This window comes from Vigna unguiculata, chromosome 3 (genome assembly GCF_037176805.1).
Source record: "Vigna unguiculata cultivar grain cowpea cultivar isolate G323 ecotype 2 chromosome 3, ASM3717680v1, whole genome shotgun sequence".
Classification (NCBI taxonomy): domain Eukaryota; kingdom Viridiplantae; phylum Streptophyta; class Magnoliopsida; order Fabales; family Fabaceae; genus Vigna; species Vigna unguiculata.
The window spans coordinates 67,994,238-68,010,907 of NC_140794.1; the positions used below are offsets into that span (position 1 = coordinate 67,994,238).

The window sequence follows — 16,670 nt, forward strand, 5'->3', positions numbered from 1 at the left end:
CTATCTTTCTGAATTAAAACCTTTTAGGGTTCCCATTAACCCCTAACCGGCCAAATCTGGTGTTCACTTGTTTAAGTCCATATTAGTTTCACGCTTGTAATCTAAATACCCATTAAAATTAGATCACTCTTATTGAGTCAACTTAAATTTAAATAACTAATATAAATGCTATAAATAAAATATATTGTCCACATTAATAAATTAAATCTCTAACCGTAATTACATTTGTTAATATTTAATTTGAGTATGATTGTCTACTTTTTAGGTTTGATTTTTTTTTAAGTATTTAAAATGATGAAGAATAAAATGATAGATTATTTTTTTTAAGGAAAACTATATCCGAAGATGGAAGCAACACAAATTCAACTCTTGCATTAATTTATTCTGAAGCATGACATTAACAAATGATATTTTCTTTCATATTTAATACATTTTTTAATTATTTGTATGTGAATATACTTAATACAATATTTTAATTTGTTATTGTTAATCAATGATACATTCCAGCTATTTTATTATACTAATTAATTAAAACAATTATTCCGGATAAGTTGACTCTTATAAATATACTTATTAAAATGTTAAAAAGTTTGAAAGAATTTTGAAAGAGATAATTACGATCTTTTGACATTTGTGGCCCAAAAATGTTACTTAACTTAATATTTTCATTATATATAACTTGCCATATAGATTTCTACACTAACATGAAATAACATTTAATTATTTTTTAATTATAATTATTATGATACTTTATTTTGTTATTATTAATCAATGATCCACTCGAGTTATTTTATTATAGTAATTAATTAAAACAATTATTTCTCACAAGTTGGCTCTCATAATTATACTTATCAAAAAGTTTGAAAGAAATGTGATAGAAATAATTATGGTTTTTTTGACATTTGTTGGTAAGAGATATGACTAAGTTTATTTTTTCCATTATATATCACTTGCCATATAGATCTTTACTCCAACACACAAAAAAAAACATTTCATTATGTTGAATTATAATTAATATAATATTTAATTTGCTATTATTAATCAATGATCCACTCTAGCTAATTATTTTATTATAGTAATTAATTAAAACAATTATTCATGTCAAGTGTACTCTCATAATTATACTTATTAGAGAGTTTGAAAGAAGTGTGAAAGAGATAATTATGATCATTTGACATTTGTGGGTCAAGTATGTGACTTAGCTTAATTTTTTCATGATATATAACTTGCCATATAAATTTCTACTCAAACACAAAAATAACATTTCATTATTTTTAATTATAATTATTACAATATTATAATTTGCTATTATTAATCAATGATCAACTCATTTTTTTATAGTAATTAATTAAAACAATTATTCCTGACAAGTTGACTCTCATACTTATACTCATCCAAAAGTTAGAAAGAAATGTTAAAGAGATAATTATGATCTTTTAACATTTATTGGTCAGAAGTGTGGCCTAGCTTAAATTCTCCATTATATATAACTTGTCATAGATTTCTACTCCAACACATTCTGAAAAATTATATTTCATTATTTTAAATATTTAATTACAATTCATCCTTTGTTACGGCCATGAATGCTTCAAAATTTTCAGCACTTGTTTTGTTTCTTGTCATTGTCATATTGTGTTTGACAAGTGATTCACATTCAACATCTCGTTTGGAAAGTCATGTAAAGCTTGGAAGGAATATGTCAGACAACAAGATCTCTTCTATGCCTGTTAATGTTCATTATGCTTTCAAGACATACATGTTCAACAAAATTCCCCATGGTTCTGTCGACCGTAAAACTCCTAGTGGTCCTAATCCTCTTCATAATGATGTTCCTCTCCCTCCAGTGACGGATCTTAAAAAAAAATATTGAGAGGGTCAAAATAATATATTCAAAATTTATATATTGAATTGTTGTTACAAATATAATAAAAGTTTATATAACTTAATATTGAAATCTCCTTCTATGTTTCTCCTTAAAAAAAATATAGTTTTGATGTTGTATTTACCTCTTTTAAATTAGATTTTCTAATCTCATCTCTTTCATTGGATATCTCCATATTTGAGAACTTTTTTTTGGAATAAATTCCAATGAATTAATACGAATCTCCACACCTCTAATTCTTTAAATCTTAAAATGTGGTTCCTTTAATTCAATCGTTGATCATTAGTATCATGATTGAAAATATGTGAAAAAGTATATTTGGCTTGTTTATATCTTCACATTATCTTCCATTTTATCTCTTAAAAAAAATCTATTATTTTATTCCTCATCAATATACGTTGTTTGACAGAAATAAATTTAAGACTAAAAAATAATTTATCAAAATATAATAAAAAATTGGGAGAAGTAATTACTAAAAAAAATCTACGATAATCAAGTTACAACTAAAATGTTTATGGAAAAATATATAGTCCATGACATTTTCTTCTATATTCATAAAAAATATATACAAAAAACTCATGAGATGAAAAAATAGTACCTATTAAACTAAAATTTCATTGTGAAGAGAGAGTTACATTTTTTATGTTATAAAATCAAAAGATGACATATAAGAAATGAGACGAGAAAAAACAAATTTGTGTCTAACTTTTTTTTTTTTAAACAAAAACCATAACAAGAGTAAAAAATGAATATAATATTTAATAAACTTAAAAGTATATGAAATTGAACATAAAACATCTCAATAAATTTATTTATTCTTTATATTTAATTTTATAATTTATAATTTATTGATATTAGATATTATATTTTATAAAAAGTAAAAATTTATCTAATTTAATTTCATTAATATAATATATTACATATATTTAATATATATATATATATATATATATATATATATATATATATATATATATATATATATATATATATATATATATATATATTGGCAGGGTCATTACCCTCGTGCGTGGACATCGAAGGTCCCTCCTGGCCTGGTTCGTCCATAATTCATATCATTTACACATGATTATGCGGATTTCAATGAAAAATAATAATTACTACTATGTTTTTTTTAATAATATGTGTGTTCTGCTATGCTTCACACCAATTATATTCTCTTAACTTCAATTTCAAATTAAGAAAAATAGTACATTCAATTTACAATCTAATGTAAGAAGGCATTTAAATAAAATAACTGACTTATTGTTATGGGTTGCACAATTGTTCCGTGGTAGTGATGGAGGTTAAGTGGGCGATGCCACAATCAAAGTGAGATTCCAAGTATGACAATTGATGAGGGAGAGATTGTTGCATATGACATCAATTGTCTCATGACGGAGGCTAAGTGGGTTGGATCACAATTGAATCGTGGTGCTTGAGTTGTTACACTCTTAAGTAAAAAGTGTTGCGTCCTAACTATTAGCTACAACTTTTGACCTAGTGGTAAGCACTCGATCCTAACATTTGTTATCAAAATCAAGGTCATGAATTTAATTCCTGGCAGGCCCTTCCGTGGTTGAGGTTGTTACATCTTAAGTAAAAAAGAGTGAAGATGGAAACAACACAAATTCAACTTCTTTATTTATTTATTCTGAAACAGAACACTTATAGATGATTATCTACTTTTCTATTTGATACATTTTTTAATTATTTGTATGTGAATATTATTATTACAATACTTTAATGTGTTATTGTTAATCAATGATTCACTTTAGCTATTTTATTATAGTAATTAATTAAAACAATTATTCATGTCAAATGGATTCTGATAATTATACTTATTAAAAAATTTGAAAGAAATGTGAAAAAGATAATTATGATCTTTTCACATATGTGGGTTAGAAATGTGAATTAGTTTATTTTTTCAATTATATATCACTTGCCATATAAATTTCTACTCCAACACAAAAATAATATTTCATTATTTTGAATTTTAATTATTATAATATTTTGATTTGTTATTATTAATCAATTATCCACTCCAATTATTTTACTATAATAATTAATTAATACAGTTAGTCTCGACAAGTTGACTTTTATAATTATACTTATTAAAAAGTTTGAAAGAAATGTGAGAGATAATTATGATTTTTTACCTTTGTGGTGAGAAATGTGACTTATTTTATTTTTTTCCATTATATATCACTTGCCATATAGATTTCTACTCTAACACAAAAATGAAATTTCATTATTTTGAATTATAATTATTATTATATTTTAACTTGTTATTATTAATCAATGATCCATTTAGGTTATTTTTCTATATTAATTAAAACAATTAGTCCTCGTAAGTGCACTCTCTTACTTGTACTTATTAAAAAGTTTGAAAGAAATGTGAAAGAGATAATTATGATTTTTTGACATTTGTGAGTGAAAAATGTAACTTAGCTTAATTTTTTCATTATATTTAACTTGCCATATAGATTTTTACTCTAACACAAAAATGACATTTCATGATTTTGAATTATAATCATTACAATATTTTAATTTGTTATTATTAATCAATGATGCACTCCAACTATTTAATTATAGTAATTAATTAAAACAATTATTTCCGGCAAGTTGATTCTATATTTATTAAAAAGTTTAAAAGAAATGTGAAAGAACTAATTATGATCTTTTGATATAAATGGGACCTAGCTTACTTTTTTCATTATATATATGATTATATATATGGTAGACAAAAAATCTAATTTAATTTTTTTAACACATTCTTAGAAATAACATTTCATTATTTTTAATATTTAATTTCTATTCATCCTTTGTTATAACTGTGAAAGCTTCAAAATTTTCAATTGTTTCTCATCATTTTATTGTGATCGGTAAGTGATTTATATTCAACATCTTAATTGGAAAGCCATGTAAAACTCAGAAGAAATTTGTTAATGTTCATACTACTTCCAAAACACACATGTTCAACAAAATTTTCCACGCTTCTGAACTGATCCTAATCCTCTTCATAATAATGTTCTTCCCCTTCCTCCATAATTCATATCATTTATACATGATTATGTGAATTTCAATGAAAAATAACAATTATTACTCTGTTTTTTCAATAATATATGTGTGTTTTGCTATATTTCAATCCAACTATATTCTCTTAACTTCAATTCCAAATTAAGAAAAATAGTACATTCAATCTATAATCTAACGTAAGAAAGCATTTAAATAAAATAAGTGACTTATATATAATTGAAAATTATGTTTAGAACGAGAAATATTCACGATGTTTATGTAGTATGATACGTAAAAATATCTAACATATGAAAACGAGCTGTAGTTAGATTCTCTGTTAATTCTGCTCAACATAACTAATTGACTATTAGCTATTTATATGAACTTATTTACGAGAATAAAAGATCTGTTTTTAAAATGTAAATTAAATTAAATTAAACAAAAAAAAATACATTTAAGAATTAAATAATAATATTTTAACTTATTTTTTTACTTATTTTTAATTTATCATTTCAAATACTTTTAAATTATCACATCACATCATTATAAAATTTGATAGAAAAATGAATTAAAATATCGTTATCTTTTATTTATATATATATATATATAACATAAATATTACATATTAAAATTAAAATTCAGAAAAGAAAGCTCTATTTGTTCAGAGATAACACGCCGTATCCAATTGAAAAAAACAAAAGTTTAAATCAATTAAACCAGAAAACAAATATGTGTCATCAAAATATCAGAATCTATATTTTGTTGAATTTTTTCTTTATAGTTGTAGTGATTATTTGTTTGTTTTATTTACATTAATGTTTTAAATATTCGGGATTTTTTTACTTAATGTAACCCTCTATTATTTTGATGATAACAATTGTTGCATGATTCACTACATTTGAATTTGTTTACTATTTTGTATATTTTTTATGAAGTTTAATCTTATTTATTGTATTTCTCCAAATAAAATTAGTGTGAAACATTTGTAATTAATTCATAATCATTAGAAATAAACACCTTTTTAATTTACATGATATTCAATCTTTCATTATTTATCTTTAATGTCATCGTTCTTTCTTCTATGTTCTACTCCTTCATTTTATTGACATCAAGCATTATTCATAGAATCTGCTATGTAAGCTTGAATTTATTTTTAAATATATATATATATATATATATATATATATATATATATATATATATATATATTAACAATGGAATTTACATAAGAATTTAGTTCCTCACATATAATATTAATAAATAGGATTAATTCTTAATAATGGATAACCTAGGATTTACATCTAATCTTGTTTTAAAATTTTAATAAATATATTTATTTTAAATTGTTATAAAATTATTTTAAAATTTTATATTTAAATTTATAAAATTATTGTTTTTTAACCAACTCTAATATTTATATAAAAATTATTGATATATAAAAAAATATTTAAATAAAATTTAATGTAAAATATAAATTTAAATAAAGTTAATTTTATTAAAAATATCAATTTTAATAAAAGTATCATTGTACCATTTATATAAAAGTTATATTTATTTTTAACTCAATCATCCACTTCCTCACTTCAGGTTCAACTTGTCTTGTTTGAACATTAGTACAGTGGTAGTTAAGGACAAACTTGTTTCTAAAAGTTATTAAAGGTTCATTGTTTAAAAAAAATAAGACAAGAGTTAAACAATTTTCTTAAAAAAATAATATAATTTATATTGTATCACAGTTTTGTTATGTGTTTTTTTAATTTGTGTGATTTAAAAATAAACAAAAATTCTAATTATTTTAATAGCTAAATTAATTAAGTATTTTATTAAAAAGCTATTTTTTAAAAATTGTCTAAACAAACCTACCTACCCATTAGATAATTCTTTGAGCGTACAGAACTTTTTATCTACGAATCACGTCAAAATTGGTGACGATTTGGTGGTGTATGAGTATGAAGCATTTACGGGGTGAGTTATGTTATGATCCGAAAGAAGAAGCCAAATCGATAGATTGAGGGTTCGGTTAAGGCCATGGATATGTACAAGAATCCCACGAAGCTGGAATATTACGATGACATGTGGAGCCTCCAATGCACTGCCACGCTATTATCTCACTTCAAGGTTAATTTCTATTAGTTCTTGTTTGTTAGTTAGTTATTGAACTGTTAATTCCTGAGAAATGACAAAAATGGGAAAGGGTGAAGGACTATACAGAGAAGGAAATCTTAACTTGTTTAGTTATTGATGTTAAATGAAAAGGGCGATGATGGTAGACATGTTTTGATATTGGATCGTACCATATTCTATCCGCAAGGAGGTGGTCAACCCGCCGATACTGGCTTTGTACTCATTCATGGCTTAGAAAACAAATTTCTGGTATCTGACGTTCGATCCAAAGATGGAATTGTAAGTTTCAAGAATGAAAGTTTTTTTTTTTTTTTTTTGTTGAACATGTCTCTGGGGTGGTCATCAATTGTTTTGTAGATATCCTTGGATTTTTTTTTTAATTTTTATTATTATTACAATGATGTAGGTTTTCCACTATGGTTTCTTTGAGAATCTGATGGGGGAATTTGAGCCTACACGCGAGAAAGGGAATGAGGTTTCACTGTTTGTTGACGAGCACAGGCGAAAACTGAACTCCAGGTTAACTTCTTTTTTTCAGGGGATGAAATTCTTCAAACATTTATCTTTCTGTTCTTTCGTTTCCTTTTAGATTGAGTTTGAGATATCCCACATATCTGATTTGTTTTACATAGATTATTTTTCTGAAGCGTACTTTTTATTTTTCTTGTGCAGCTAGGGAAATGCTTTACCATCTGTACTTAATTTATTCTCCGTTCTTCCCTAGTGGATCATATGATATTAAAAACGTTTTAATTAATACTTTTTTTGAGAGTGTACTCTAGCTTGGATTTTATTTCTGCCAGGCAGTTTTTCTATTTCGAATCTATGATTACTGCACTGCTTATAAGAAAATTTATGATTCTGTTTCTGTAAATCTCATTTTTCCTTGCTTTTTTCCTGTGTAGATTGCATTCAGCGGGACATTTGCTTGATATTTGTCTGCCAAGAATAGGATTGGGTCATTTAGAGCCTGGCAAAGCCTACCATTTTTCTGATGGGTATATCATTTTACTGCTTTTTATGCTTTTGGTGTGTTCTGAATTCATGGCTTGGATATGAGTGCTTAATCTGAACTACGTTTGAGACTTGAAAGTTATCTGTCTAATACTCAAGCTAAGAGGCATTGTTCAAGTTATCAAATCATTGCTGATCTAGGATAATATTAATGATGATTAAGTGGATTTATTAGAAGTCTACAAACACAATAAGCCGTTACATTGGTCATAAAAGGTTAGCATGGTGCCGCCTTAGTCTTCTAGTGATTTTTTAACCAGTCCTTTACAATATAGAATTTAGTGATGTTTAGATCTTTGAGGGACTAATAATATAACAAAATTATAGGTGGAAGACCAATTTAGTGGTTTTCTCAAAAGAAAGATCTTACAATTGCTAAATTCCTGCTGTTGTAATCCCATAAGTATTCGGTTTAAATGTGTTCCTAATAAGTTACGAAGTTTGCTCCGAACTGGCTATTGCATCATTTCCAGGCCTTGGGTTGAATATAAGGGTACAGTTCCACAAAATGAATTGCAGAGTAAGCAAAAGGATCTAGAGCTGGAGGCCAATGCATTAATTTCCTTGGGAGAAAGAGTAAGTTGTTATGTTCGTAAATTGCTTTTTATAAGTGACATCAGGTTCTTAAAATCTTCACCTTGCGATATAGATTTCTGTTGATATATTACCATATGATGAAGCTGCTAAGATTTGCGGAGGGAGTCTTCCCGATTATATTTCTAAGGTCAGTGTACATAAGATATATTCTTACTGAAAAATAATTTCCTCTGTTCTTTACACTTAACTAGTTACCTTTTTTATAACCAATAGCCATAATACCTTTCCTGTCACATTGTTATCTTACAAGGTGCCTTCCAGTGCGGGCAAGACCTTTTAGTTTTTCTGGATAAAACAGTAAACTTGCTGTCAAAGTTCCACTGGCAACATTACAGTTATATATTTTTGCATCCCTTTGCATCAGGAATATTCCAACATATAAGTTTATTCCGTTGTTCTCTTTTGCATTCCATTTTTCCCTTCGCTGCCTTCTTGTATTTGTGTTTTTTGTCAGTCAGTATGGCTAGCTTCTTGCCCTATACTAGAATGATTTCTGAAATTGGAGTCACGTGGGGATATTTTAACGTGTTTGTCTATAGAGCACATTTTTGTTTGCTAAAATTTGTCTTTGGAGTACTTAAAGAAAGCAGATAAAGAGAATGAGAAAACATTTTGAAACTATTTCTATTTTTTTTTTTTGTAAACACTTGTTTTGAAAATAACTGTCAAAACTCTACAGATTTAGATGAGAAATTGAGTTATGAGTAGTGTGGAATTGTTTTAATCCATGAAAATGGTTTTTTGAGACGTCTAAATCAATGTATTATTATTCACACTGCCTTATTATTTTTAGAGTATGAAACCGGTGGTTGTATCTGGTAAGCAGTTTTATAGTGTCAGATATCTTGAACGCTCAAGCTACAGGGTCCTTGCTTGTGTGGTACTTTCTTATGATGGAACTGTAGCAATTCTTTGACATTAGCTGACGGATTGCATTCACTGCCTGACATATATGTACATCACACGCTTATGCATATATTAAAGTATACAAAACTATGTTAATTTCATCTCCAGCATGAATCTGGTGTTGTTCTTATTTTCTGCACCACTACATTATGTTTCAGTATTGATGCATCCACTCTCACAGGAAAGCACACCTCGCATTGTGAGGATAGGAGATAATCCTGGCTGCCCCTGTGGTGGTACTCATGTCGCTGACATTTCAGACATCGTACAAATTAAGGTATGAAATCCATTATTTGAACTAGTCTGCTAGATTGGTTTGATATGATATTTTGTGTGTAAGTTTGCTCTTCGTAATCAGCAGGCTTCACTCTTTGAAAGTAGCACCAATGAATTTCTTTCATTGAAACTGTTGAATTGATGAAAACTTTTTTGTTCAAAGACTTATTTGTCGTATTTATGCTTCTATAATCTGTGTATTTGATCAGGTTTCTCAAATTCGGTCGAAGAAGGGGCTAACAAAAGTCTCTTACAAAGTCGAATCCTAGATATATTTGGCTGAGTCTGCTGCTGTGAAACTGCTATTTTAGCTCCGTACTTCTAACTACTCTCAGATAAGCATCGCAGAAAACTAGCTGAATTTGTAGTTTCTATTTAGGTCCTTACTAAATAAACTTCTTTTGTAATCATTAACAAAAACCAAGAAGATTGTAAAATAAACAAAGGTTTTTATACAAGACAAAATCATCTCATGTATTATGTAACTGGGAAAATTTGTGAGAGTATCTTAGTTTGCCCCTACTCACATGACACACCATTATCCGCTTGGACATGCTATATTGTCTTCAATCCAAATCCTGGTTGTAATTTCCAAAATTCAAAGTAATGAATGACCCTTTGATATGCTTGAAACTCACGCGTATTGATATGTTGACTACTAGGCAATATCTTTGAAATGCAGGTCCTCTCTAGAGAGTTTATGCACGTCACGATCACAATGATTTTGAGCTTTCTCTGTCCCAGCTGTTGTCATGGTAATGAGAAAATTGAATTGTGTAAAGTTTAAAAATAAATGGGTGGTAGTGATAAGTTTGGCACCTTGTGAAAAGTCGAAACTCTTTTCCAAAAATAGGGGTGCAAGAATGGTCCGTGTAAATGTGCATGGAAGAAGGGTATAATGCGCAGCTACTTTCTTTTGCTATCAGCCGCCACACCCTTTTGTTCAAAGTGGTGAGTATCGTATGGTCCATAAATAAGCCGTAACATTATAAGCACCATTATTACTCGCCCAAAAGTGTGACACTGCTAACACTATTATTTTTACTTCAATTTCCTATTTGGTTGGTGAATTTTATTTTGGGGAAAAAAAAAATACTCTGTATGGAGACACGTTAGTGCAAAAGTAAGATGAACAACACACAACGTTCACCCATTCAGCTCACTGGCAGCATCTCTGCATGTGTTTGGCAGTAATGTAATGAGCATCTATTCTATACCATATTGTAACATCACTACTCATCCATCTCTTTTTTAGACACCCTAAACCAATAATTTTATCCTTCAATACATGGAACCCTTCAGTTTTATAACATTCTTTTCTCATTAAAATGAAAATTTTTAGATTTTTTTTTTTGCTAAATCAAAAACTATTTTGTCGTCAAATTATTGTTTTTTGTATTTTTCATGTATTAAAAACTAAACCCATTTACCTTATAACAAGATTTCTCTAATTAACATCGAGTGGTATTTTTTCATTTATTTTGTTCGTAGTTTATCCGTGATTTTAATTTGTAACTATATGTGTCTCGATCTGATTAAAAAACATACGTATTTGATATTTTTCCCGTCTATTTCAAACCGAAGATGCAAAAACTTCATATACTTACTTCAATATGATGCACTATGTCTTCGGTGGACATGCATCCATCCAAACACGTAATATAGATGTTCAAATTGTTCTTATTTTAAAGATTATGTGAGAAAAAAAAAAGATTTTTTCATTTACACACTTTTATTGATTAACTGTTTAAAATAGAACATACTTTTTACAATTTTCAGTAAATATATATATTATGAATATAAGAGTAGCACCATATATATCACATGAAATATAGCACTTTTAATTTTATGTTATAAATGTAATCTCTAAATTTGCTATTATTATAACTGTGTTCGCAGATTGGATTGAATATGTTTTAAAGACAATAACTATCTGATTTAATAGCTTCAATTTTCTTAATTCATCGTCGAAACAGTTTAAAATGTATACCATTTTCAATTTCAATTTAAAGCAACTTAGACCGTATCAGAGTTTATATTTTTCTATATAAATAGTAAAGATACATAATAAATATAATTTAAAATTTCAAAAATTCCATTTGTAACTTATTATAGGACAAATAATAGTATAATTTTTCGAATATATGAATATATATAACTTTGAAAATAGATTTACGACAATTACATTCATTACTTAAAAAATTAAAATAAAAATATTTTGATAAATATGTATAAGTTATATAATAATTATACAAAAAATAATTATAATAGGTATCTTAAAATCATAATAAAACTATATATATATATATATATATATATATATATATATATTTAGTTTGACTGGTTTTAAAATCAAATCTAAAACTTAACTAATAAGCAATGGTTTCTGGTTTAGTTGCTTTCCAAAATTTATGGATATATTTCTCTGTTTCTCTCAACATTGTCAATTTTTTTTCCTTCAAACTTTTAACTAAATCTTATTTAAAATTTTGGAAAAACTCTCAACAATTGAGAAAACAACATTGAAACTTTATCACGGAGAAAAAAAAAATGAGAAGAAAAACATTAAAAAACTAAACCTGCAGATTAACGAAAAGGAGGAAGATAAAGAGGAAGAGTAAAAGGAAAAGTCAACGAGTGAGGTTGACAGAGTAAGCGTTGGGAAAAAAGAAAGAGTGATAGAAAAATGAAGGGTAAATCCGAAAGAGCGAAGAGGAGAAAGAAGAGTGAAAGAGAGTTGGGAAGGGCTAATATATACCATCCAATTCCAAATGCAATTTCATTGTGATACGGATTCTCCACTTGTTGCCGCAGACACACATGTAGGCGACGCAAAACGCAACCAAATATATTTTCTTTCTCTGCCCTTTCGGGATTTGCTAAGTCACACACTCTCTTGTATATATACTCGCACTCTCACTCACTCCTTTTTCTCTTCTATCATACCCTCTCTCTCTCTTTCTCTTTGCCTTCCATCTTCACTTCCCCATCCATCTATTCGCTTCCTCACTGGTCAGTTCCTTTTCTTAATTTTTCTCTCTTTCTCTGTCCAAGATTCGATTTTTATTGTTTTTTCTTATTTGGGGTGTCTCTGATTATTAGCATTTCCTGTGGTTTCGTTTTATTTCACCTCGGCTTTGGTTTTTGAACTTTTACTTGCATTGGGTGCTCATGGCAATACCTTCAGAGTAGGCAGCTTCTCTCCGATCGCTGGGGCATTGGACACCCTTTCTCAATTTATATTTAACCCCCCTCTTTTCTTTAAGGGGGTGGTGGTGGAGGGTCTTTGTTGTTAAGCTGTTTTTGTTGCGTGGTTTGGTTGAACTAATCTAGGTTTTATAACCAAAGAGTTATATGATAACTTTATACACACGTAGATATGTAGTTTAAATTTTATCATCTCCCTGCTGATGTGTATTGCCTGCAATTTTGGGGTTGAAGCTAATATTTTACTGTGCAGATGCTTCATTTTTCTTGAGTATTATGTTTTGGACTTTCATTGTTTTCGTTGTCTTGCTATGGACCTTTCTGTATGGATAATGGGCATCATGATGCAAGATCTGATATTCTTCACCCAGGATAAAGAATAATATCAAATCTTTTGATCGAAATCTCTAATTCAATGCTGTGTAATCATCTCTTCAATATCAGCAATTCCCCAAAGAATCCATGAGGTTCATCAAAATCTTAAAATAAATACCGAAAAGCTATTAGTATAAGTTCTACAAATTTTAAGTCTCATTTTTTAATTCTAGCCATATATTTTAGTGTTTGGCGATCTCATGTCAAATTGTTATTGTATTTTGCTATTTGCCAGTGTTGTCCTATTCGTGTGTAAATTATTTTGATTTAGTCCATTTACTTTGTATGGTAGTTTTGTTTGTTCGCATAACACTCCATAATCTTAGATACAGTTTCTCTTGGTTTTAAATCTTAAATTCAGTTTCTTTTGGTTTTATATTTTCAAAGTTCAAAATGCAATTTGTCTTTTTCCCTGTAATGCTCGTGCACTCTAAACACCTTGGTTATATATACATCTATTTTATCTGATTATCAATTGACAAGAATAAGTTTTCCTATCACCTTATATTATACAGGTATATATCTATGTGTGTTGTGTGTGTTTTCCTTTCAGTATATGTATACCTGTGGTACTGATATATTGAAAATGGATTTCTTAGCGCAGGGTATAATGCTTAGTCCTGAAGGAGAACTTAAAATAAGTTTTGGCTATAAATGCAACAGTGATAGAGGTATTCCCTGTGAGGTTGCCAGTGGCTGCAAAATCCTTCCTGGAGTACGTAGAACAAGTAGTTTCTCTTGCTTGTCAGGTGCAGCCTTAAGTGCGAATGCTACACTAGCCAACACAAACATCTGCAATGGTAAAATAGGTGAAGAAATCCTTCCAAGTTGGGACTCTCCTAATTCATTTCGTAAGGTAACCTCTTCGCCAAGTCTTTCAAAGTTGGACATACTATCATCTTCCCTCCCAAGTAGTTTGTCTTACCTTAGCTGCAGTCCTTCTACTACAAGTGACATCCTCGAATATGACTCTTGCACATTAAAATCCATGAGCGATCCTTCCAGAGGTGAAGGTTTTCTTAATGGTAAGGAAGTTCAAGTAGCAGGAGGAGCTGCTGGTGAAGATAGAGTTCAAGCAGTTTGTTCTGAAGAAAATGGGTGGCTATTCTGTGCAATTTATGATGGCTTTAATGGACGAGATGCAGCCGATTTTCTAGCCGGTACCCTGTATGACACCATCATATCATACTTTAATAAGTTAATAGAGGAATTGGAGCCAGGTTCCATCAGAGCTTATAATGATGGGGGCTTGGATGAATCCCTGCAATGTAAGTTGAATGACAGTCTTATTTATCACGAAGATCAATCTATGGCAAGATATAAAGGAATAAATGATTCTAATCATGGATGCTATGCAAAGTGTAGTCCATGTACTAAATCAGAACTATCATGTGATCCATTTTCACAAGGGATACTTGATATCCTTGAACGTGCTATTAGTCAGGCAGAGAATGATTTCCTTTACATGGTGGAGCGGGAAATGGAGGAACGTCCTGATCTAGTTTCTATTGGATCTTGTGTTTTACTAGTGCTTCTTCATGGTAATGATTTGTATACACTTAATCTTGGTGACAGCAGAGCAGTTTTGGCAACCTGCATTACAGGTTGCCGAATGGATAAGAGTGAGAGACTGAAGGCTATACAGCTTACAGATAATCACACTGTTGACAATGAAGTTGAAAGAGCTAGACTTCTGGCCGAACACCCCGATGATCCCAGGATCGTTATAGCAGGAAAAGTGAAAGGGAAACTGAAGGTTACTCGCGCTTTTGGAGTTGGCTACTTGAAAAAGGTTGGTATTCTCTCCTATCACCAAACCAAAACACTTTGGTGCTTATGTTTACCAAATAAAGGTGATAGTTAGTTATAAACCTTTAAATTTAAACTATATACTGCGATTGTGAGTGGAAGGTTGCAGAGAATATATCTTTGTCCTGCCAAGTACCAAACAGAGATTTGATTTTCTTATTTTATTCTGGTGCAGAAAATTTTGAATGATGCTTTGATGGGAATCCTTCGAGTTCGTGATCTTAAAAGCCCACCATACATATCCACTCAACCATCACTAAATGTCCATAGAATCTCAAGCTCCGATCAATTTGTGATAGTAGGAAGTGATGGTTTATTTGACTTCTTCAGCAACGATGAGGCTGTGAAGCTTGTAGAGTGTTATATCTTGAGCACCCCTTTTGGTGATCCAGCAAAGTTTCTGATTGAGCAGCTTGTGGCTAGAGCAGCTGTTTCTGCCGGTCATTTTTCCATATCTTTTTGTTTTGATTTTCATTAATATAGACGAAGCTTGTTTTATTATATGAATATTGGTTGAGTAATCCTGATGCAGGTTTAAGCATGGAAGAGTTGATGAACATTCCAGCTGGAAGGAGAAGGAAGTACCATGACGATGTGACCGTGATTGTGATCATGCTTGGGATGAATCAACGCACTTCAAAGGCATCAACTTGCATTTGAGACCTTACCCCGAAAAAAAAAACGACAAAAACTTTGTATCTATGTAGCTTTCATAGGATGTTCGCGTTTGATTAGTGTTTCCTAGGTTGTGTTACTTAAAGTGTATATATGGCATTTTACAAGAACCACTTGGGCGTTAGGTCCTATTATTTGTAAACATTGATGACAGTATGAACTCTTTTATGTGCACTCAGGACTCAATAATGATCCAGTTGCTATTTTATCAAAATAGGTCAATAATATTTGTAATTCCATGGTACCATCATCTCATATATTACACTTTTAAATATGTGTTTATTTTATTTATGAAAATGCATTCTGGGTGATCCTTTTTTTTTTTTTATTTAAAGGCTAGAGGAAAAGAGTTTATTTTAATAGAGAACAATCATCAAATAAAAACTTTAAGAGAATGCAAACATAGAGTGAAAATGGATGACAGTATACTATTTTTAAAATAAGAGGGGTATTTGTGTAAAATTTTAAGAAAAACTGAGCTTTCCATACATTAAACTATTTCTGGTCAAGTTTAAATTTAAAATAAAATAGCACACAAATCATATACGTCATAGTTTTGTTATATTAAAGTAATAATTAAGATATCTCAAAGTGTTTTACCGGTAAAAAAGAATTATAAAAATCTAAGTGTTAGAAATTAATGTTCGTATAAACAATGTTCGAAGCAACATTATATATTACTAAAAGATTATTAACAAATATTATTATCAAAGTCAACTAAATGTTGTAACTAATAAAAAATAATATGGCGGGGTACGTAAGGTGTGGAGAACAAAGACCAGTCATT

General features: G+C 29.2%; 2 protein-coding genes across 4 annotated transcripts; both read left to right on the forward strand.

The window, feature by feature from the left end:
- Positions 1–6,790: 6,790 nt before the first annotated feature.
- On the forward strand, positions 6,791–10,450 carry LOC114175395 (threonyl and alanyl tRNA synthetase second additional domain-containing protein). 2 transcript variants are annotated; one of them, XR_003602831.2, is made up of 8 exons: positions 6,791–7,018; positions 7,157–7,303; positions 7,431–7,543; positions 7,930–8,022; positions 8,512–8,614; positions 8,688–8,762; positions 9,700–9,818; positions 10,027–10,045. XR_003602831.2 is itself a non-coding variant. In XM_028060165.2 (8 exons), the coding sequence occupies exons 1-8, from the start codon at positions 6,929–6,931 to the stop codon at positions 10,084–10,086; spliced, it is 777 nt and encodes a 258-aa protein (XP_027915966.1). In that variant the 5' UTR covers positions 6,791–6,928; the 3' UTR covers positions 10,087–10,450. The 2 variants fall into 2 exon arrangements, 1 of the variants encoding a protein (XP_027915966.1); XM_028060165.2 differs by having other exon boundaries at positions 9,723–9,818; positions 10,027–10,450.
- Positions 10,451–12,579: 2,129 nt separating this feature from the next.
- On the forward strand, positions 12,580–16,127 carry LOC114178627 (putative protein phosphatase 2C 40). 2 transcript variants are annotated; one of them, XM_028064636.2, is made up of 4 exons: positions 12,580–12,829; positions 13,999–15,191; positions 15,384–15,648; positions 15,741–16,127. In XM_028064636.2, the coding sequence occupies exons 1-4, from the start codon at positions 12,589–12,591 to the stop codon at positions 15,866–15,868; spliced, it is 1,827 nt and encodes a 608-aa protein (XP_027920437.1). In that variant the 5' UTR covers positions 12,580–12,588; the 3' UTR covers positions 15,869–16,127. The 2 variants fall into 2 exon arrangements, with proteins under 2 accessions (XP_027920437.1, XP_027920438.1); XM_028064637.1 differs by having other exon boundaries at positions 12,616–12,829; positions 14,004–15,191.
- The last annotated feature ends 543 nt before the right edge of the window (positions 16,128–16,670 follow it).

What these genes read in the sequence shown, in the direction of transcription:
- LOC114178627 (XM_028064636.2), top strand. Translation starts at nt 12,589, where the DNA reads ATGCAATTTCATTGTGATACGGATTCTCCACTTGTTGCCGCAGACACA. An exon ending in GAGTTGGCTACTTGAAAAAG is followed by an intron (nt 15,192 to 15,383) that starts GTTGGTATTCTC and finishes ATTCTGGTGCAG; the next exon opens with AAAATTTTGAATGATGCTTT. An exon ending in TAGAGCAGCTGTTTCTGCCG is followed by an intron (nt 15,649 to 15,740) that starts GTCATTTTTCCA and finishes ATCCTGATGCAG; the next exon opens with GTTTAAGCATGGAAGAGTTG.
- LOC114175395 (XM_028060165.2), top strand. Translation starts at nt 6,929, where the DNA reads ATGGATATGTACAAGAATCCCACGAAGCTGGAATATTACGATGACATG. An exon ending in AGGCGAAAACTGAACTCCAG is followed by an intron (nt 7,544 to 7,929) that starts GTTAACTTCTTT and finishes TTTCCTGTGTAG; the next exon opens with ATTGCATTCAGCGGGACATT. An exon ending in GCCTACCATTTTTCTGATGG is followed by an intron (nt 8,023 to 8,511) that starts GTATATCATTTT and finishes CATCATTTCCAG; the next exon opens with GCCTTGGGTTGAATATAAGG.